Source organism: Hippocampus zosterae, chromosome 2 (genome assembly GCF_025434085.1).
Source record: "Hippocampus zosterae strain Florida chromosome 2, ASM2543408v3, whole genome shotgun sequence".
In the NCBI taxonomy this organism is placed as follows: Eukaryota; Metazoa; Chordata; class Actinopteri; order Syngnathiformes; family Syngnathidae; genus Hippocampus; species Hippocampus zosterae.
This window is the reverse complement of record NC_067452.1, coordinates 26,788,982-26,812,498: the sequence shown is the minus strand read 5'-3', so window position 1 is coordinate 26,812,498 and position 23,517 is coordinate 26,788,982. Positions and strand designations below refer to the sequence as shown.

Sequence of the window (23,517 nt, the reverse complement as noted above, 5' to 3'; positions counted from 1 at the left end):
GGTCATGTCCCACCGGGAGGAGACCCAGGACACGCTGGAGAGACTATGTCACCCAGCTTGCCTGGGAACGACTCGGGATCCCCCGGGGAGAGCTGGAAGAAGTAGCTAGGGAGAGGGAAGTCTGGGCTTCCCTGCTAAAGCTGTTGCCCCCGCGACCCGGCCCCGGATAAGCGGTAGATGATGGATGGATGGAAAAAACCTTACACCCAAAGAGCAGGCAAAATCTAAATTGGAGAAAAAGACAAGTACTTTTATTTTTTTTACGTATAAAATCCACATTGTAAAGCTATCACAAGGTGGTCTTTGTGAGTATCATTAAATTGCAATTGTCATCATATTTAGGGTCTCCCAGAGCAAATTTGAGGAGACCATGGAATGAAGAAGAAAAGGCTGCTGTGGAAAAACACCTGGGGAGACTTATAAAAGGGTGTCAAGCAAGAACAATGCACTGACTGCAAAATGAAAGAGCCGCAGGCCTTGGCTCAAAGAACCTGTAAAGACGTAAAGAACTTCAAGAAAAGATCTGCTTCTCGAGTTCTTCATTTTTAAATTTAAATTTTCTTGCTGGAGTATTTTTTTTTCAATTCTTTTCTACTCTTCCTGAGCAGTGTTGTTAAAAATGTTCTACTTGAGGTGAGATTTAATGTTGACATGTACTTATAAAGTTTTACAATATATTTGATTTAGTTCCGTAAATTAATTGGCCAAAGCATGGGTCACTTTTATTGTAGTAGTAATTGTACAGCAATCAATCGGTTCAAGTTGTGATTGATATATAATGTATAAATGAGGAACTCTGCTTATCTTAAGTTGAAACTATCAAATTATTCATAAAACAGACTACTCACACTTTTTAAAATTAAAATACAAAATGTCTGCTGTGTAATTGCAGGTTAATAAGAGAGGAAAAACTCTGAAGGCCATACCAAAAGTTGATTTGTATGCTTAACTGCAACAAAACCAAAAAAGATAAGATATTTTAACCAAAGTCACAACAGGAGTGAGGACTTTGAATGTGCCCATTCAGAGTCCTCACTCCTGCTATGATTTCAGTTTCAAGTCTACTTTTTATTGCTCTGTTTTTTAAAGAAGTTGAAGTGGGGAAAGTAGTTGGGGTGACATCTAGTGTACAAATCTAAGACTAGTTCCTCTCTAAACCTATCAGAAAGGGTGGTCCTCACTCCCTATCTGGAGTTACCCGGACCTCACAAATATAGTCTTACAGGAATGTGTGTGTGTGTGTGTGTGTGTGTATGTGTGTGTGTGTGTGTTCAACTTCATCCCACAGTGCTAACCACAGTTGTTCCAAACATGCCATATGGCCAAATACTAATCTGAGCCTCATCCTACTGATATCACAGTGATTGACTTCTGTAATTGGACCTCAGCTCTTGCTTCTGGTCCCATTTAAGGACACAATGAGATGATGCAAGTTGCCCTCAAACCGGTTTTGGTCAAAAGCACACAAAAAAACGCCTAAACCAAAACATACAAACAAAAAAACCAACAAACAATTCAATCTGATTTGTATCAGAACCCATTCTGTCAAGAGAAGTCAATTTAAGTTTGATCACAGCGGCTGTTGAAGGCACCCTACTTTGATTCAAATGGTAACCTGACAGAAAGGCATCGCTGGATGAGACCCTCTAATGAGATTTTACTCAGAGCTAATATTCAAATTTGAAATTGCTGAATGGCAGTAAACCTTTCCTCCCCTCTATTGAGGCCAATAAGTGATCTCTCCCTGGACTCTAGCCATGTTTTCATTGTGTCTTCACCTTGATTGTAGCTCCAGCTTTACAACCTCTGCAGTGATTAAAAAGGCTTATTTCAGCTGCACTCGGAGACTCTTCTCATCACTCTACTCTCTGGATCTTGAGCAACTCTTCTAACCCGTTCTTTGTCAGTCATTCTACATTACTTTCGTCTCATGACGTCCTCTGTACTGTGCTGTAGGTTTCGATCTTCTACCTTTCCTCTCCGTAACCATTTGGGGTCTCAAGTCTGGAATGATAGTGCCTAAATGACCTTGTCCTTTGGTTCTTTGTGTGTGTGTGATTGTGTGCCACTGCTAAATTCTTCCAAAACAGCACACCTTCATTACTTGCCAGCTTTTGTTTTCATTCTATGCACAGCTTATCTCCTCCGACTGTATCTCTTTCTCTCCTCAGGAAGGGTGACAGAGGAGATTTAGAGCGATACTTGAGCTATGTGTGTTTTAGGGGTATGGCGTTTTGTGACCCATGTCAAAAGTCACTTCACCCGTGGGCGGTTTCCTCACAGCAATCCCTTGCGTCCTGCTAATTTTGGGTATGCAATGGTGCATGAGCTTGTGGATTGTTTGAAGCAAACTCTGCGTTACTCTCTGTATTTGAGAGATAACGACTCCAGAACTATGAAATTGTATACACACAAATACACAAAAAATAAGTTGCCAGAAAAAACAAAACAAAACAAAACAAAAACCAAGTCTCAGAGTTGGAGCTAACAAGAATTAAAGCATCGAGCGTTGTAGGCTGTGACAATTGTCTTTATTGTACTTTCAGGCTACGAAAGTGTCGCTCTGTCCTCATCTCAGGGGTATTGTCTAGAAAGACATCCTTGATTCTCTAATACAATCAGCAGAACCACAGCTGCACTACCACTATGCTTAATTGTATCATGGAGTCATGATAAAGTCTGGAGTGACCTGCTGTTGCTTTCTGGAAGGCTGAGCTGCTTGTTATGGCCTTTTAGCTTTTCCCTCTCTCCTTTTTTTTTTTTTTGGTATTCTAAAGTTGAAGCGGGAAAGCCTATAATGGATTTACAGTTTCGCCTCCTTCGAATCCTTCCGGGCAACAGAGCGTAGGAAATCAAAGTTATTTCTTCAGAAATGATTAATTATAGTGTCAATGTCAGTAGTAGGATTATGATGTATGAAGTCATTGAGATCCTTATTTGTACGTATTTTGTACATGTATTTGTAGATCCGAAATGCAGAAAGTGCTTCTACTCTTGTATGGTGTGCTGGCTTTTCACGTTTCCACTTTAATCCAGTTAAACCAAGTCAACCAGCATAAGTGGTTCACTCCAATTTTTTTCTTTAGTTTTCTGTAACTCATACTACAGTCAATGGATATGAATATAAATATACAGTGCTTAACACATTCAACGGCCCACTATTGAGATGCATATTTCAAGAGGCCATCCAGCATCCTAAAGTGTTTTCATGTCTTTCATTTTCACAGCTGTCAAAATTATGAACAGGAATGAGGTACCTGTACTGACTTCACCCTTTTGTACATGAAATACAGAATTTGATTGAATGGTTCAATCAGGACATAAGAATAATGTGTTAATTAGTGAGTCGAAAAATTCAACAATTACAATAATAATTATATTAAATGATTCTTTTTAGTGAGCGGTCCGGTGATCCAGTGGTTAGCACGTCGACTTCACAGTGCAGAGGTACCGGGTTCAATTCCAGCTCCGGCCTCCCTGTGTGGAGTTTGCATGTTCTCCCCGGGCCTGCGTGGGTTTTCTCCGGGTACTCCGGTTTCCTCCCACGTTCCAAAAACATGCATGGCAGGCTTATTGAACACGCTAAATTGTCCCTAGGTGTGAGTTTGAGTGCGCATGGTAGTTTGTCTATGTGTGCCCTGCGATTGGCTGGCAACCGGTTCAGGGTGACCCGAGTGAGGATTAAGCGGCTTGGAAATGATTCTTTTTAGTGCACGAAAAGGAAAACGTGAAAATAAGTATGAGTTTTCCATCCATCCATTTTCCGAACCGCTTGATCCTCACTAGGGTCGCGGGGGTGCTGGAGCCTATCCCAGCCGTCTTCGGGCAGTAGGCGGGGGACACCCTGGATCAGTTGCCAGCCAATCGCAGGACACACAGAGACGAACAACCCTCCACGCTCACATTCACACCTAGGGACAATTTAGAGTGTCCAATCAGCCTACCATGCATGTTTTTGGAATGTGGGAGGAAACCGGAGCACCCGGAGAAAACCCACGCAGGCCCGGGGAGAACATGCAAACTCCACACAGGGAGGCCGGAGCTGGAATCGAACCCGGTACCTCTGCACTGAAGCCGACGTGCTAACCACTGGACTACCGGGCCGCCCTAGTATGAGGTTTTTTTTTTTTTTGTGAAAAAAAAAAAGTACGAGTTTTTTTTTTTTTAAATCAACATGTTAAAGTGCCCGAGTTCAGGGTCAGATCAGATGGATCTTTTCAGCATGCTGTTGAGTGCTGTTATAAACTAATATGATATAAACTTGCATGGACTGTTGTCCTAGAAAACAATAAAGGAAGAAGATGATTGATTTTTGAAGAGGACACTGACACACGAGAGATTGAGGTAATTTTACATATCGCTTATTCTATCATTGAACTTCTAAAGAGTATATATTACATTCAAGTCACAGCCAAGGTTATTAAATTTAATCACGAAAACAAAAATTTAAAAAACATTTTCGTTAATAAAAGGAAAAGTGTTTAAAAAAATGAGAACGAAAACTACATTTCGTGTTGATAAAACGAACAAACTAAACTAATTTATTGTTTTCTTCATCTTTGTCACTTCATCAACATGGGCTTTCAGGCTTTATTTTAAATGTGTTTGTTGTATTTCGGTGTTTCTCTACGGCCATACACAATACACCATATAAATACTGTATAAAGAACTAAAACTAATCAAAACTAAACTAAACCATTTTCCATTTTCCGATCCACTTTTATCCTCATACGGGTCGCGGGGAATGCTGGAGCCTATCCCAGCCGTCTTTGGGCAGTAGGCGAGGGACACCCTGAATCGGTACCCAGCCAATCTCAGGGCACACAGAGACCAACAACCATCCGCGCTCACATTCACACCTCGAGACAATTTAGAGTGTTCAATCAGTCTGCCATGCATGTTTTTGGAATGTGGGAGTAAACCGGCGTTCCCAGAGAAAACCCACATAGGCCCGGGGAGACAATTTAGCGTGTTCAATAAGCCTGCCATGCATGTTTTTGGAACGTGGGAGGAAACCGGAGTACCCGGAGAAAACCCACGCAGGCCCGGGGAGAACATGCAAACTCCACACAGGGAGGCCAGAGCTGCAATTGAACCCGGTACCTCTGCACTGTGAGGTCGACGCGCTACCCACCGGGCCACCCTAAACTAAAACAAAACATTTTAAAAAACCTCAGAAATACTAACAAACCCTCTCTCAAAACTAATTGAAACTAACTGAACCCCCCGCCCCATCCAACCGCAAAAATAAAATAAAATAAAATAAAATAAAATAAGCCAACAGAATAAAAACATGATGAAAAATCACCAACTATTATATTAACGATGGTAATAATTTATGACCAAATCTGTTGAGAATTATGATTTCTGTATTTTAGAGGAAGAACCATAAATATTGGGAGAAAATGTGGACCGTTTTTTTTGTATTGTCTTCATTTTTCTTTGTCACGTTTTTACATTATGCTCTTGTAAAATGTGACATTTACTTATTTTATTCACCAGTTTCAAAGCATTTTCAGGCACACTGCTCATATTGCTCCAGACCCCCGTGAAATAATGTATTACTGAACTGAACTTACTATATGCATTTGTGTTTTCAAACATCTAAAAAACAAACAAACCAAGAAAGAGTAAATCTCTGTCCATGGAAACACGAAAAGAGTGCTTTTACAGTGAGACGTAAGGAGGTACACAATTTCTCACTGACCCTTAACGTGCTTTGTGTGCCGATGGAGCGAGCGGCATTGGGAATTGTAATATTTCATACTGAGAGGATTTTCCTCCAAGCATCTGAAGGTTGTTCAAATCAGGAGAGGTATTGATTTGGTCAGAAGGGACAGGATCTGCTCTCTTCATAATCATCGATGAAGCTCTCTTGGCTAGAGCGTTTCGAATGGCGGGAGAAGGGCCAATCGAAGAGGGCACAACCTCATCTGAAATTCATCTTTAATCCTTATGAATTATGAATTGAACTCTTGGTTTGGGTTAGGAACTTCATTTACATAACCCTTTTGACCATGAGTGATTTTGTGTGCTATTTTACAGCAAAAGTATTTTTCAGAAAGGTCAGTATGATGTATGAAAGCCTTTAAATAGGATTCTATCGTGGGGGTGAAAAGGAGAAGACACAAATGGAGGTCTTGATTCCTCCCCTACTACCTCTTAGCTTTATTCTCTCTCTCTCTCTCTCTCTCTCTCTCTCTCTCTCTCTCTCTCTCTCTCTCTCTCTCTCTCTCTCTCTCTCTCTCTCTCTCTCTCTCTCTCTCTCTCTCTCTCTCTCTCTCTCTCTCTCTCTCTCTCTCTCTCTCTCTCTCTCTCTCATGTCAACCTTTTCAAAACGTATCTATATTCTCACACCAGGCTGTAGGGGCATGTTGTCATGTTGCTATGCTGCCTGAATGTGAAGCAGAATGTCAAAGTGATGGCAGTGTGAATTTTCAGTAAAGACAAATTTTCTGACAAAAATACTGGGCTGAGGGAAAAAGTGGAATAGGAAATGCCACCTCTGCTCTCATGAAAACTAAATAGCCAAACAAATCCTAAATCTCATTTTGGCTTTTCTGTCAAATTGTAACTGAAGATCATGTGATAGTGATGAGGATGATACTCATTATTCTGACACTAATGCTGATGATTATTATCACTGCTGTTACTCATTCCTGTAATTTCATTATCATGGCCCAGTTATATGTCTGAGCTTCTCACACATGTATAGCTCCTCTTACGCACATTTCATTTGAATTAATTTAAAAGTTAGTTACCTACAGCCATTACTGTTATTGCAGTAGCTGAAATTGTCTTTGGAGAGAGTGGGAGACTGAAACCACTCTGGCACAATATTGAAGCCTCTGATATTGAGTACAGAAAGATTTCAAAATTTCATGTGCAGCATATCGACGGTTTCTAGCCATTCGCCAAGTGACATGCAGCCACGTTTTGTGAAAATCTCATTTTGGCTTCACCAGAGAACCACTGTCCAGAATGAATACAACTCAGTGAGGTTCCTCATTTGGGTGAATTCCACTCATAATATAAACTTTACTAGCTCTTTGTTTTGTCACTACTAAAGGCACAAATCGTGACAATATTGCATTATTACGACACCAATGGTATTTTCTTTTAAACAGTATTTACAGTAGCCTGCCTATCTATTGACCAAAATATCAGACTCAACAGATTCTAATGTTACTCAAATGAATAAAAACATCTCTCTCTCTCTCTCTGTGGCCTGATTACAAACGATACACAGCTCAGTGACCGGGCGCCCCTGAAGCTGCTTGGATGTCAAGATGCCTAGAAAGGTTGACCAGAGATACAGTGGATAGGAGTAAAGGGGAGTGGGCTGATGGGAGAAAGATTATCTGTTAAAATGAGGGAGATGGAGGAGATATTGGTTGTAAGGGCAGGGCGAGGACAGGATCAGGTGGCTGTTTCTCTTTTTTTTCTTTTCTTTTCGAAGATGCATGGAACAGACCTTAAGCAAGGAGAGGAGGAAAACTGGTCCCTGTGTTGAATCAAATATCATATCATATCAGGCCTTCCCGACAGACAGCTTTACTAAGAGCCTTGACAGTGCTGTGGCTTTAAGAAGACACCTTTATCACCCACAACCAACCGGAGCCCATTCATTCGAGATTGGATTAAAAGTGGTGTTGCTTGCTACTCAGCATTCCTGTCCTATTTCTCCAAAGCAATGGCTGCAAAGCTGCAAAATGATTTCAATACATCATTTTCACCTCATTGCCTCCTGGAGTTATATAAACTCACTACAGACTTTGGTTGAGCGGGTTAGATTAGATTGAAGTCTGATTCTCCATCTCAAACTTATTATCAATCATATTTCTTTGTCGTGGACAAAATTACAAATTTGTTTTTTCATCATGTCTTGCCTTTCCCCATCATTGTTTTTTTTTCCTTTTTATAAAGCATCAAGGACCTCAATCTTATTTATGCTCTAAATTACTGTTTAATGAATGTTTGGATTTGGAGACAAGTACACGAGTCAATGGGTGTGTTAGTTTGTTGAGTGGCATACTACTGTCTTTATTGCCTTTAATGCTGTGATTAACTTGATTTTCAGAGCAAATCCATCAGAGAGCTGACGTACTCACATGTACAAATACACACATAATGCAATTATATGATTTAATAAGTTGTGGTTTGCAACCCACTTAGAAACAGAAAACAGGATGGCCTAAAATGGTAACTCCTGAACACGAATTGATTCATTCCGTTTAATTCAAGGAGCTTGTTTGATTTCACAGCAGTGACTAACAGGATAGAAAACTCACCCAAATGCACCCTTGTTGGCTTTTTGTATTTTCATCCGCTGAAGGGAAATTTCAACTCAAGAATGCGCATGTCACATTGAGGTTTAGAAACATTGCTTGTTGTATCATTTCTACAATTAAATCGTTTGAACTGAATTGTGAATATGATACAAAAGACATTTTAAGAATTTATTGACAACAAATATTTTAAATTATGCTCCTTTGTGGATACAGAGTAACGTCTGAGATAAGGTATGAGCAAATGAAAGGCGTAAGCCTTTTAGTGTTAGTCACTGTGCTGCCCTGGGAAAATGTGATGCTTGTGTTACCAGCATGCTGTCAGTGACGACGATGGAAGCAGCTTCCCAATGACAGCCGAGAAGAAACAATGATGTGGGGTTTTACTCATACATTTCATCTTTAGATGTCTGAGGGAGGTCTCTAAACGTCGCCTTAATGGTGTCACTGTGGTGATTACCAAGCATCCGTGCCTCTTTGCCAAGCTTCAGGCTGTCGCCACAAATGTCAGATGTATCCCATGTTACTAGTCATCAGATGAGTTGTGGGAACGAGCGCAGCTGTACATTGCTGTCTTTAAGGTAAGCCATCTGGACTCACACCACGTCACTGTCTGCCTTTGTACAAATGATAGATAGATAGATAGATAGATAGATAGATAGATAGATAGATAGATCAGGGCTGTCAACACACACATTGAGCATGAGTCTCACACAGTTCTGTCCTATTTCACCCTCTCATACTTAATTTTAATTTTTCACGATAAGAACAACTACCAAAAAAAAAAAAATCAACTGCGCGCAGCCCCATGCTAAAGTGGGCACCCAGCAGCTTTTCATGGGGCCTGGCGGGTTGCAAAGGTCATTCGCCGGTGTTGCGCGTCTGTGGGGCCGTTCCCGCTGCCCACTCACGACTGGAAGACGTCGAAAACCAACTAAGAATGACTAATAACAAGTGTCTGTGCGCGGTGCCCATCAATGCACACCGCCAATGACTAAGCTCGAAGTGTGTGGCTCTGCAAGCAGCCACACTGGTCGGAACAGGGTAAATGAAGCACTAAAATACCTCTTCTGCCAACACTGTGCCAACAAGTTAAACTGGAATTCAAAGACAACACAACACAAACGTAAATGGCCAGCTAATATTTATTTTAGCATACACAAAATATAGTATACATGCCTACATGAACACATTTGGCATATGTTTTCATAGACTGCTTAGCGATACATTTTCCTTGCGTCCCCCTCAATCACATTTTTTGACTTCTTGCTATGAGACAACATTGTTAACTTCATTTACTCTTTTCGTGATATGTATTGTCCTCGTTATTAATTTATTTTTTTATTACTTTTTGGGGCGGCCCGGTAGTCCAGTGGTTAGCACGTCGGCTTCACAGTGCAGAGGTACCGGGTTCGATTCCAGCTCCGGCCTCCCTGTGTGGAGTTTGCATGTTCTCCCCGGGCCTGCATGGGTTTTCTCCGGGTGCTCCGGTTTCCTCCCACATTCCAAAGACATGCGTGGCAGGCTGATTGGACACTCTAAATTGTCCCTAGGTGTGAGTGTGAGTGCGAATGGTTGTTCGTTTCTGTGTGCCCTGCAATTGGCTGGCAACCGATTTGGGGTGTCCCCCGCCTACTGCCCGAAGACAGCTGGGATAGGCTCCAGCATCCCCCGCGACCCTAGTGAGGATCAAGCGGCTCGGAAAATGAATGAATGAATGAATTACGTTTTGGCGTACAACTTATTTTTGCTCCACATAAAGCACTTTGTATACAGTGGGGGTTGATTTAAAGTGCTCTTATAAGTACAGTTGAGTTAGTTGAGTTTAGTCATCGACCCTTTGTGCAATGCCATATCGGTTCATGTCTTTGTCAGTGCTCTAATGATTTTTCTTACAGTGTATCAGTAACTGAACACACGCGCACACACACACACACACACACACACACACACACACACACACACACACACACACACACAATCTGTGCAGCATTTTATCTGTAGGTGATAATTGTTTAAACTATTTCTGAATTGGCCCCGCTCAGGACATATGCTCCTTTCAAGTGAATGAGTACAACGTGACAACTACTACTTCCACTGGATCTCGATTGCACACATACACAACAGAATCTGCAACACTGTGAGCCTGCAGCAGTCAGACTCATTTATGACAACTGGACATGCTATTGATAACTCCATAACACCCTCGCCAACACAGCCCCCCCCTACCCCAGCAACCTCAACACCTGCATGCTAGGAAGTACATTAAGGTCAAATAGAGGGTGATGTGTGCCAGTGCCAACATTTACAATATTTGTTATGTCAGGATTTTCTTATGATTCACAATTGATTCAGACACACAAATGCTCCGCACATATTCAAGTTTTAAGTTTGGAACATCTCCTTCTCAACATGTCAACTCTCATTAGACTGCGGCATTGCGACTGACCTTGTTCGTCTCCGCAAGGGCTGCCGTGCTTTGTTGTGTGTGTACGTGCGTGTGTGCGTGCGTGCGTGTGTGTTCATTCAGGGGCCGGGACCGCCTCGCCCTAATGATGTGGCTGTGAAATCAGGCCGGAGCCCAGCGCCATCTCTCATTATGGCCCTCCAAATTCATTTGCTACATTGGTTCTGCCTGCTCATGCATGCACTGCACACCGCCTGCCCATGCGCTTTCACTTGTACCTGCTGTTTGTCTACATCAAAGATAGAAGCCAAAACTCTTCATCAGATATGGTTACAGGCAGAAGTACACGTAGTTAATCACCTCTATAGTGTTATTGATCTGTGTAATTAATCACATGGAGCTATACTGCTGATGGTCAAATTACTTGTTTTCAACCACTCGCCGTTGTACATCATCAAAATCTGCTTTTCATTGATTGTCAGTTTACCCGACTTTTGTGAACAGGAAAGGAACTGATAAGACAGTTTCACTCAACTCTTAAGCATGAAGATAACAGTCATTTCACATTTTGCTTGATGGTAGTTGTAGTAGGACCCCAAAAGCAGGGAGGATCAAGGTGGATTTACCAATACACACAGGAGTACAATGGAAAAAAACACTAAGTGGAAGTACTCACAAAATGCCTGGAAATCACTAGGAACAAACAAAACTAAGACAGGAACAAAACATGACACACTTTCCTTTATTTTTTATGCTTGTCTTCTCTTTGTGCTAATCCAATTGTTCCTTGACAATCCAGCCACATTTTTATGTTTTCATTAAACAAAAATGCAGTTGCACCGCATCAGTATGTGTGTATCAATAATAATAATACATTTTATTTGAAAGCGCTTTTCATCATACTCAAAGACACTTTACAAGAACTTAAAACACAGGATAAAAATGTGCACTTCAAACAACCATACATAATTTACAAAAGCACATTTAGATGAACAAGAAAAGCAAAAATGGGTAAAAGAGATTAAAAGGTGTTAAAAGCATTACGGAACAGATGTGTTTTAAGAGATGGATTGGAGGTCAGTACAGTTGCGGATGTGTTGTGGTAGAGCGTTCCAGAGGGTGGAGGCGGCGACAAAGAAGGCTCGGTCCCCCCAGGTTTTGAGTGTACTTCTCACTTGCTTGGTATGTGGGTGCGAGTCGCCAACTGAAATTTTTTGCAATGGACCACTTCACTTGTGTTCGACGTAGCAGGTCTTAGATGACAATTTGCTCGGCTTCAATGCAGACTTCAAGTCAAGAATTTTTCCTCGACATTAAAGGCATGTCCCAACCATTAATGTTTTTGCTCTTTTAGGATGCAAGCCGACATGAACATACTTCATACTGGGCAACAAATAAATTTGAGACATTCATCAATTTTAGCCTTGAGGTGCATGGTTGACCACTCTACAACTGATTGGTATGCTAACAAGTATGGGTCCACCAAATTGGCTGTCACTGCCTGACAGAGACCTCTGTGTACACTATCTCCGAAACTGCAGGTTGGTATTCCAAAAGAGTGAAGCCATTCTTGGTTGGCGTGTGCCTCTCTCTTTGAAAATAAAAAGTTGAAATTCCACACCATAACTCATGCTTGAGCATGAGTCCCATCTCGATTTGGTGCATAAACGGATGGAGCCTCCTCGGATGAGCGGTGAAACCAGAACAGTCCATTTATGATTGATTCAATTTCCCTCGGAATACGATGACCTGGATGAATGAGAGTACGTATTCACAGGTTGGTAGCTGTCTTTGTGAATGTTGATACCACCCTTGACCACCCATCCAACTGCCAGCCTCTCCCACACACACAAAGAGTGAGAAGTAGTTTTTTGTCAAGCAGCCCAAATGTGAGTTCAACACTGTGTGATTGCTTGGACGCAGCCATCAACCCTTGCGTGTCATGTCACGCATGACTCCTTATGGCTGACCGTAAGAGGAGATGACAAAGGTGGAAATATAGTGTTAGGGTGAGTTTCTGTCCTTGTATAGGATGGGGGGAGGGGGCTGGGGGAATGGCAGACAATCTGCATCAAGCATTGTCTCTTATGACCTTGACAGCCGAGGTGCTCATCGAGTCTTTGAACAGTAAAGGCACCTGCTCAATCCCGACCTTTTTGATCCAGAGAGGCAAAGCCGCCTGCAGCGTAACAATCACCTTTAATCTACATTTAATATGTGCCAGGACTGCGTGGTCCAGTGTACGCGTGTGGACGCGCAGTGCACAAATGCCATAGGTTCTCGCCCCTCTACATGTTATCTGATCCATTATCACGTGCACGGCCCTGTGTTGAAGTGTGTACTACGTCTGCCATCGCCGCAAACAGATGGTATCATAATGACATCATTGCACACTGGGGTTATGTTGTCTGAGGCTCAGAGCAAGAGGAAGAAATTAGGAAGAGGTATTATGCAAGTGTCTGTCAATTAATCTAAACAACACACACGCATGCACATGCCGAAAGCCCAGAGAGCTTTTCAAAACATTTAGCTCCAGAATGCCTGACTAAACGCCAACGCTCTTAACAAATGTCACCGTTCCCTGTTTGCCGGTTTTGAAATGGTCTTCTCTCTATTCATGCTCTTCTTCATTTGCGCAGGTACAGTAGCCCTGAGCCCCTGAGGGTTTTTTTTCCTTTCTTTTTGCGAGTATCTCTTTTCTTCCCCATCCTCTGTTCTTGAGGTCTCTCATCACAGTGAGCTGGGAGAAACCTGTCACTATCCAACATTAGTATGCTCATTTCATATCTGTGCCTCTTGTGGCTCCCCCCCTTTTTTCCTTCCCCCCATCATATCCTCCCCTTTTTCTTCTCCAGCAAACATAAAAATAGTTTATGCCTCTGACAAGAAAATGTCTCTAATCCTAAGGTTTGTTGGATAGTAAACAGACACAATTGGCCACTTATTATTCTGCTGAGAATTTTCTATGTGGGGTGTTTGTAGTATCCATGGCAACAAAGTAGGGTGCCCATATCCCCCCTGTCACTGAGCAGAATGGGAGGGAGATGATGAAAGGAGATGATAAAACAACACAGAAGGTAAGATACAACTGCAGTGCATTAAGTGACGTATGTTAAAAATGTATGTGCATGTTTTATATATATGTGTGTGTATATGTGTATTTACATATATATATGTTCTTGGCTGGATACATCAGTTGGTAAGGCATCGGTTTGGCATACGGGAGACGGTGGTCCGAATCCCGCTTGGGGCAAAAAAATGAGCACATAACACCATCCAGTGTGGGTCCTTGGGCAAGATCCTTCACGCTAATGCCTACGTCATACAATGATGAGAGACAATAAAATGAATGACATGCCGGCTCAGACGTCGCCCGGCCAAACAAGGTCTGCGTCAGGTGCTGGGGAACCAGAGCACCTTGATGAAAAATGGGCTACTGGAACAAAGCGGAGATGGGCGAGATGCGATAACATGGCTCTGTTGGAATGCTACTACTCAAGCAACCCTAGTCAAAGGGGTTACATGCAGAGAATGTGGGCTAAATGGTTACTTCGAAACCCACAGTCACGGTTGACCACGAAACAACTAGTAGCTCAGTGTTCCAACATCCACAAACGGCAACTGCTGTCACAACTTGAGATTGATGAGGTACAACGCAGGTTCCATGGTGAAGGGCCCCAGGCTGCCAGATCAGAGGAGGAGGTCATACCAGAGATTGGGAGGCAAGCCCCAATGACTGCAGATGATGAGATTGGGAGGCCAGCCCCAATGAATGAAATGCTGAGCGAGGCAGCAACTGACCTGAAAGCTAAGATCATGGCGAGAATGAAAGCTGGGCAACCTAGAAACCGATTACAACGGCTATGTGAAGTACCACCTGAAAGTCTCATGGAAAGTGTGAATGCAACACTGAGGGCGATCCCTACCGTAACGATCACGGAAACTAATGAGCTGATATACGCTTCAGCATCAGTGATCCTTGAGATGCTTGGCTATAAGAGCAACCATGGAAGCCATGAGATACGTTACCCACCATGGAAAAGTCGGTTTGAGGCTAAGATCAAGGCGGCTCGGAAAGATGTGAGTCAATTGACGGAGGCCCAAAGAGGTGTGATGAAAAGGCAGATACCCGAGAGGTACATCCAGATGACCATACCTGAAGCACTCGAAACTGCCAAACAACGTCTCCAAGCTTTGTCCAGCCGCCTAAAGCGGTACACGAAAGCGAATGAGGCCAGACGAATAAACAGGCTGTTCGCAACACAACCTGCGAAAGTGTACGCTCAGTGGCAGGGTCCTAACAACAGAACTGACCCACCAAGACTGGAAACTGAAAGGTACTGGAAAGGCATATGGGAGAAGGAGGTTGCACATAACAGCAGTGCACAATGGCTGGTGACCCTGAGAGAGGAGCACAGCAACCTCCCTGAACAGAACCCAGTTACCATAACAGTGGCAGACATACAGGAAAGAGTCTCAGATATGAAGAACTGGACAGTACCAGGCCCGGAATATGGTCCACACCTACTGGCTAAAGAAACTCACAGCACTCCATGAGCGCCGAGCAGCGCAAATGAACCAGCTGCTGAGGGATGGGACTCACCCAGGATGGCTAATCGTAGGGCGAACGATCCTGATCATGAAGGACCCCTCAAATGGTGCAGTCCCATCCAACTATCGGCCAATAACCTGTCTCTCCACAACATGGAAGCTCGTGTCAGGCATCATTGCGGCTAAGATAAGTGGACACATGGATCAATACATGAGCGAAGCGCAGAAGGGCATTGGTAGAGATACCAGAGGAGCCAAACATCAGCTCCTGGTTGACAGAACAGTCGCACAAGACTGCAGGTCCCGGCGTACCAACCTGTGCAGAGCCTGGATTGATTACAAGAAAGCCTATGACTCGATGCCACATACATGGATCACTGAATGCTTGGAGTTGTATAAGGTGAACAGGACCCTAAGAGCCTTTGTTGCGAACTCGATGAGGATGTGGAAAACCACACTTGAAGCCAATGGCGCAAGCCACTTACCCAAGTGTCCATCAAATGTGGCATATACCAAGGTGATGCACTCTCCCCACTGCTGTTCTGCATAGGACTGAACCCCCTAATCCAAGTAATCACCAAGACAGGCTATGGATACCGCCTCAGAAATGGAGCTGCAATCAGTCACCTCCTCTACATGGATGACATAAAGCTGTATGCTAAGAGCGAAAGGGACATAGATTCCCTGATCCACACAACCAGGATCTACAGCAGCGACATCGGGATGTCATTCGGGCTTGAGAAATGTAGTTGGATGGTGACTAAGAGAGGAAAGGTAGTCCGCACTGAAGGGGTCTCACTCCCTGAAGGAACAATAGCAGACATTGAGGACAGCTACAAGTACCTTGGTATACCACAAGCCAATGGCAACCTCGAACTGGCAAAAAGGAAAGCGGCTGCGGCCAAATACCTCTAGCGAGTGAGGCAGGTCCTAAGAAGCCAGCTCAATGGCAAGAATAAGACCCGGGCAATAAACAGCTATGCCCTGCCAGTGATCAGATACCCTGCAGGAATAATAAGGTGGCCAAAGGAAGAGATTCAGACCACGGACGTTAGGACCCGAAAGCTCCTAACCATGCATGGAGGGTTCCATCCCAAATCCAGCACCCTGAGATTGTACGCAAGCCGAAAGGAAGGAGGCCGGGGACTAGTGAGTGTGAGATCCACTGTCCAGGATGAAACATCCAAGCTCCATGAATACATCAAGGAGAAGGCTCCAACGGATGACGTACGAGAATGTCTCAGACAATGGGGAACAGTAGATGAGGCGCTGGAAGAGGGACCATCATGGGAGGACAAGCCCCTACACGGAATGTACCACTGGACCATAACTGAAGTGGCCGACCTCAAGAAGTCCTATCAGTGGCTAGAGAGGGCTGGCCTGAAGGACAGCACAGAGGCACTCATCCTGGCTGCTCAGGAGCTGGCCCTGAGCACCAGAGCCATTGAGGCCCAGATATACCACACCAGACAAGACCCAAGGTGTAGGTTGTGCAAAGAGGCACCTGAGATGATCCAACACATAACTGCAGGGTGTAAGATGCCGGCAGGGAAAGCCTACATGGAACGCCATAACCAGGTGGCTGGCATAGTCTACCGAAACATCTGTGCGGAGTATGGACTGGAAACCCCAAGGTCAAAATGGGAAACACCTCCGAAGGTGGTGGAGAATGACAGAGCGAAGATCCTGTGGGACTTCCAGATCCAGACTGACAAGATGGTAATGGCGAACCAACCAGATATCGTGATCATAGATAAAGGGCAGAGGAAAGCCGTTGTAGTGGATGTAGCAGTCCCAAATGATGGAAACATCAGAAAGAAGGAACACGAGAAACTCGAGAAATACCAAGGGCTCAGAGAGGAGCTGGAGAGAGCCTAGAAGGTAAAGGTGACAGTTGTGCCTGTGGTAGTCGGAGCACTTGGGGCAGTGACCCCCTAACTAGATGAGTGGTTGCAACAGATCCTGGGAACAACATCGTACATCTCAGTCCAGAAATGTGCAGTGCTGGGAACAGCAAGGATACTGCGCAGAACCCTCAAGATTCCTGGCCTCTGGTAGAGGACCCGAGCTGAATGAGGGACGGACAACACCTGAGGGGGGGTGAGACGAGGATTTAAAAAAAAAGTTATATATATGGTGCGTGTCTATGTGTGTTTATATATATAGATAGATAGAGAGATCGTCAGTCAGTCATAGTACACTTGCCTGCAATTTATGTAGGCAGCGTGGGATCGGTTCCCACTCAGTGACGGCGTGAATGTCAGGCTGGAATAGGCTTCAGCAACTGACTGTGTGTGTGTGTGTTTTCAGTTCGATTAGGTACTTGTTGACCCTTTGTAAAATAATGTATGTATTGTGTAGTTCAATTTTTCCCAACATTTAACTCATTCACTCCAAAAGACGTATTTAGATGTATTTTCAGACGCCACACATTTAATCCAACTCCTCATTTTATGTTGACTTTTTCATTTCATTTCATCTCAAACTGCTTCAAACAACAAAGCGTGTGACGGAAAAGTGGTTACGACTGCACACCTGTCCGTGTTTTATATTATGTGTTTTGTTTATTATTTTACTTTATGTTAACTGTTTTGTTAAGCGCTTTGTTACAGCTGCCTCTGTTGTGAAAGCGCTACATAAATCAACATGTATTGTATTGTATTGTATTGTATTGACTGTATTTTCAGACCCTTTCAAACCCTTTTCAAGTACAGTCAATATAAAATGAGGAATGAATGAGTTTATGAGCAAAGGCAAATATTTCAAGTTCGAAAAATTAGCATGGCACACCACCAAACAGAATTGTTAAAAAAGAGGATACATATGTCAATTTCACATGTCACTTTTTGCCATCTAATAATGTATCTGTTCTTTCTTTTACTTTAACTTGCTGGCATACATAAAGGGCCAAAAAATATATATTTTTTTATGAATAGTTTTCTCATCATTTAAGTGAAATTTGATCACTTCCCGCAGCACACCGTTCAAGCTCTCACAGTACACTAATGTGCCCGGCCCACTGGTTGGGAATCACTGGTCTAGTAAAGTTAAAATTGTGTTGTTCAAAGCATTATTATTGATTTCTGTCTGTTTATGTGCATGCATGTGTGTGAGTGTGTGTTTTCTGTGTCACAGCGAGATAATCTTTTCTCTAACAAGTCTTTCACACTGGCACCTTGCTTTCATTGGCCCAGCCACTCAGTCTAAATGCATGGAAATTGATCAGAGCCATTGATGTGGCCACAGAGCGGCCCTTAAAATACTTCGAAAATTATAGCGTGACCGGATTGTTGTTTAGAGCGGCAACATTTGTGTGTCTTAACTTATTTTACTGCTCTATGAGGTTTAGCTTTGCCGATTTGCTGATTTTCCCCTCAGCCAACTGTCACTTCATTTAATGATCCCTCAGAGATTTTCTGTCTAGAGTAGAGAGTTGTCTGATGAAAATAACAATAAATGCAAGCTATTCTCATTTGATTCTTTTCAATAGGCCTTTTCACTTACACAGATCAATAGCATGATAACTGATACTTTGGTGTGAAAGGTCACAGGTCAGAGTGCATGTGTGTGTGTGTGTTTGTGTGTGTGTGTGCGTGTGTGTGTGCGTGTGTGTGTGCGTGTGTGTGTGTGTGTGTGTAAGTGCGCGTGTGTTATGTGAGTACTGTTATTGTTTAAATCCACATGACATAATTTATGAACACCATGGACTCTATATTCCTGGACAGGGCACGCACACTCAGCTGTAAAAACTGCCCCAACTTGATTTTCTTTCTGCCGCAAGCCACATATAATGTGATTGGGGATTTGCCAGACAGCACTGGGCATTCTGGTGGACCGGGGACTTTTCTTCTACATGCCCCTGACATACCTGACAATTTGGTTCCTGAAAGTAGACTAAACTACAGTATATGCCTTGTAGAACCAGCCCTAAGTTGTGGTGCAGTTTATATTAACGTGATTTTGGTTAATTTGATCAGACAGACAGATTATGAGCTCTTTGGATATGTGTGGTGAATATCATCATATTCCATTCAAAAATATGACCACAGCATACATGTATTGAATCCTCAGAATCATGTCACACAGGAACGATCAGGTTGGAAGACGGGCTTCAAGGGCCCACTTTACAGCAGTAATCGGTCATCACCTTGGCCAACTTTACATCATCCACCTGTGAGGGTCCGCTTACAATTCCTTTTAAAATGCACTTACCGTGCTTCAATTTCCTGCATGTCAGTTTGTGCCTTCGCCACGTCAGAGTTGGTCCACCTCGATTCTTTGGAAAATATCACTTGCATATGGCAAATTCTGGAAAGACCCAATTGCGTTGCACAGTATTAGGAGTTGTTGTTGTGGAAAAATGCTGTAGTGTATGTGTCCATGTCCAGTCCTGTGAATTCAAATGTTTGTTGTGTACATACAGAAATCCTTTTTCAAAGACACTTGAAAACAGATAAAATAATTCCATCTGGATACCAGATGGACTGAGACTAAACTCCAAAGATGGTGAACAGGGAGTATCTTTTCCCATTTTAAATGCATGGATCAAATATCAACAAATAGCATCACAGATTTTTTTAACTTGCTTCCTGGGCTCAGGGCTGCAATCAGCATAGCCTTTGAATGTGGAGTGCGACATGAAAAATCGAATGGCAGCGTTATGTTGTGATGACATTCCCAGGTGATTTTTCCAGCTGTGCCTCTTCTCCAGGAACTGCACAGCATGTTCATTTCTGTTCCTGCTTTTTCTCTCCTTATTTGGCTGTCATCTACGGAGCCCCTAAGGGGACATGGAAGGAAAAAAAAAACTTTGCGAGATCTCGCAAAGTAATGCGAGATCTCGCAAAGTAATGCGAGATCTCGCAATGAAAGATTGCGAGATCTCGCAAAGTAATGCGAGATCTCGCAAAGAAGGATTGCGAGATCTCGCATTACTTTGCGAGATCTCGCAAAGAAGGATTGCGAGATCTCGCAATACTTTATTTATTTATTTTTAATGGTCGTTGACTTGCTTCCGGGTCATCGTAGGTGCTTCCGGGTCATCGTACGTGTAAACGCAGACAACAGTTATGGAGCGTGTTCAACCGTTCGTGAGTTTAATAGAATTTTACTTTGAAATCGGCTTGAAATACAAAGACATTAAATCTGTTCTTGATGTTAAGTACGGTTTCCAAATAAGTGAAAGACATTTGAAGCGAGTGCTGAACCAAAGAGGACTATTTCGTCGGAAAACGTTCAATGACTTGGCAGTCCTGGTTGACTTCATTCGCAACCAATTGCAGCATTCCGGACAACTACACGGTTACAGGTGGATGTACAGTAAGTGCAGAGAATATGGACTTCTTGTCAGGAAAGAGGACGTTCGTCTGGTCCTGAAAGAGTTGGATCCGAGAGGAGTGTCGTTAAGGCAAGCAAGACGTTTGAGACGGCGAAACTACTTCTCCAAAGGGCCCAATTTTATATGGCACATGGACTCCTATGACAAACTGAAACCATTTGGAATTTGTATCAATGGGGCTATTGATGGTTTTTCAAGGAAAATAATGTGGCTCAATGCCTACATAACTAGTAGTGACCCGAAGTTGATTGGGGGTTACTACATCGACGTTGTGCACCGTTTGGGGGGTTGTCCTCGAATCGTTCGAGCTGATCTTGGGACTGAAAATGGTCACGTCAAAGGCTTTCAGCGTTTCCTCGTGCCAATACCGCCAGGCAGCACTCTTGACAGTTACTTGGATGGAGCCAGCACCGCCAATCAAAGAATTGAATATTGGTGGCGGTTTCTTCGCAGCCAGTGCATGGAGTTCTGGTTATCCCTCTTCACAGACCTCAGAGACAATGGCTTCTTTGATGGTGGATTTCTGGACAAAAACATCCTACAATTTTGTTGCATGGGACTTATTCAGGTGAGTTCATACATTCTGATAGACTCGTTAATTAAATGTGTATTTTTGTATGTGAGAGTGAGTTGATGGGAAAGTGGACAGGAACACCCAAGAGGATAATGGTGTGTGGTGAAGGTGAAGGAAAAGTTGGGGAGATGTGGTACACATGAGAGGGGAGGAGTGAGACAAAAAAGCAGCTTCACGCTAAAAGTTCTTGCTCGTAAAAGCCGATATGACTGTGCAACTCTTATTTAATCTGGCTGTATATTATTTTCAACAGGATGAGTTGGATGACACGGCCTTAGTTTGGAACAGCCATCTCATCAGGCCCTCAAAGAACATGAATGTCCCCAGTGGTCGGCCCAACGTGATGTATACGTTACCTGAACTTTATGGTACAACGGACTTCCTCTCCCCGGTTGACAATGAACAAGTTCAACTGTGCAAAAGCCAGTGTGTGTTTCGTTTGACCATGCCTTGTGATCCAGATGTATTTGCATTGTGTGCTTTTTTAATGGCCCAGTCCGATCTAATGCCACCAAAAGATCCATTTCAGGCTGTGAACTTGTATTTACACCTCAGAGAGGCCCTCACCGCTACTCTTTAAGATAAGAAAACCTTTATTAGACTCGCAATGGAGAAATTCCTAATTCACAGCAGCAAATTTATGAAAGGAAGAATATAAAATATACGAAATATAGGAGCTGCTGGAAAGGCGGCCACTCTCACGGCTGCTGGAAAGGCAGCCACTCTCACTGCGCCATTTTGAAGTCAAAATAACACAACACATAGGACAGACAGCCGTGCAATCTTCACCAATTTTCTGCATACACTTTATAAATTACAGCAATCTGTGTATTGCTTGGTGTTTGGACCAAACTATATTACGGCTCCTCAACTGGTGTGAGAAGTAACATTTACTGAAGCCTGAATTTGACCATTGTCATTTCTTTTATCACTTCACCTTCAAAGGATAATTGAAACACTTTTGATGACAAATAATATATACCCATCATAATTAAAAGCATTGTTGATCTGCTGTTTTTCTACCTGTACAGTATAAGGACAACATATATTATCTACAATATAAAATGTTTGTCTGTCAAAGCATTATCTGTGTAAATAAACATTCTTTCTTGGTTCCCGACTTTATTCTCAAATACTTAACCAACGTGGATGCTGGGGCAATTGAATCTTCACCTGCATGCAAATGATGACTGCGTAATTGTCACTCCTCACTTTCGTCAGCAGGTGGTTTCTTGTGTTTAAAAAAACTGTTAAGAATGATTTGGAACAAATTTTATTCACATTGACAAATTCTTACAAACATTAATCTCAACATTTTAAATGGAATGTACAACTTCAGACCTTTGGGTAAAACTGTAAACTCCCATCTTGCCTGAAACCATCATGTGAATAAGTGGTGCAGAAAATGGAATGTTTTACATCTCAAAAGTGCAAATGAACAACAGAGCCAATAAAATGCTTCAAGTCACACCATATATCTATATATAGATTTTATATATATATATATAGACATATATACACTAGATATATCTATATATAGATTTTATATATATATATATATATATATAGACATATATACACTAGATATATCTATATACATTTACAGTGCCCTCCATAATTATTGGCACCCCTGGTTGAGATGTGTTTTTTAGCTTCCAATTATTTTATTTTTTTTCTAAATAATATGGGACCTTAATGGAAAAAAAGAGAAAAATCCAACCTTCAATACAAGTGCATTTATTCAGTGGGGAAAAAATCCCACATAAAGAAATAATTATTTGACATCAAATCACCTGTTCCACAATTATTGGCACCCTTAACAATTCCCAGGAAATAAATATAATTGAAGCATTTCTGTCATTTCTACAGTAGTTTACAAAGTTTACCAGAGTATGTAGGAACATTTAATTAGTAATTCATCACTTCCTGTCTCCCTGGGGTATAAATATGACGTGACACCGAGGCCATTTCTCTTATCCACTCTTAAACATGGGAAAGACAAAGGAACACAGCATACAAGTGAGGCAGATGTGCGTCGACCTTCACAGGTCAGGCAGAGGCTACAAGAAGATTGCCACTCAACTGCAGCTGCCCATATCCACTGTGAGAGGAATAATTAAGAAGTTCAAAACAACTGGAACAGTGGTAAACAAGCCTGGACGAGGAGCCAAGTTTATTTTGCCACCACGCACAGTGAGGAGGATGGTAAGAGAAATCAAAAGATCTCCAAAGCTCACTGTTACAGAATTACAACAAATGGTAGCATCCTGGGGTCACAAAGTCTCCAAATCAACCATCAGGCGCTGTCTACACGCCAACAAGCTGTTTGGGAGGCATGCACGGAGAAAACCTTTCCTCA

General features: G+C 42.7%; 2 protein-coding genes across 2 annotated transcripts in view; both read left to right on the top strand.

The window, feature by feature from the left end:
- myt1b (myelin transcription factor 1b) overlaps positions 1-23,517 on the top strand; it is a 122,979-nt gene that overhangs the window by 28,666 nt on the left and 70,796 nt on the right. The window lies entirely within an intron of this gene.
- Positions 20,269-22,186, top strand: LOC127595907 (uncharacterized). Its single transcript, XM_052057895.1, has 2 exons — positions 20,269-21,152; positions 21,412-22,186. Exons 1-2 carry the CDS (start codon positions 20,316-20,318, stop codon positions 21,736-21,738), a joined length of 1,164 nt encoding a protein of 387 aa, XP_051913855.1. The 5' UTR covers positions 20,269-20,315; the 3' UTR covers positions 21,739-22,186.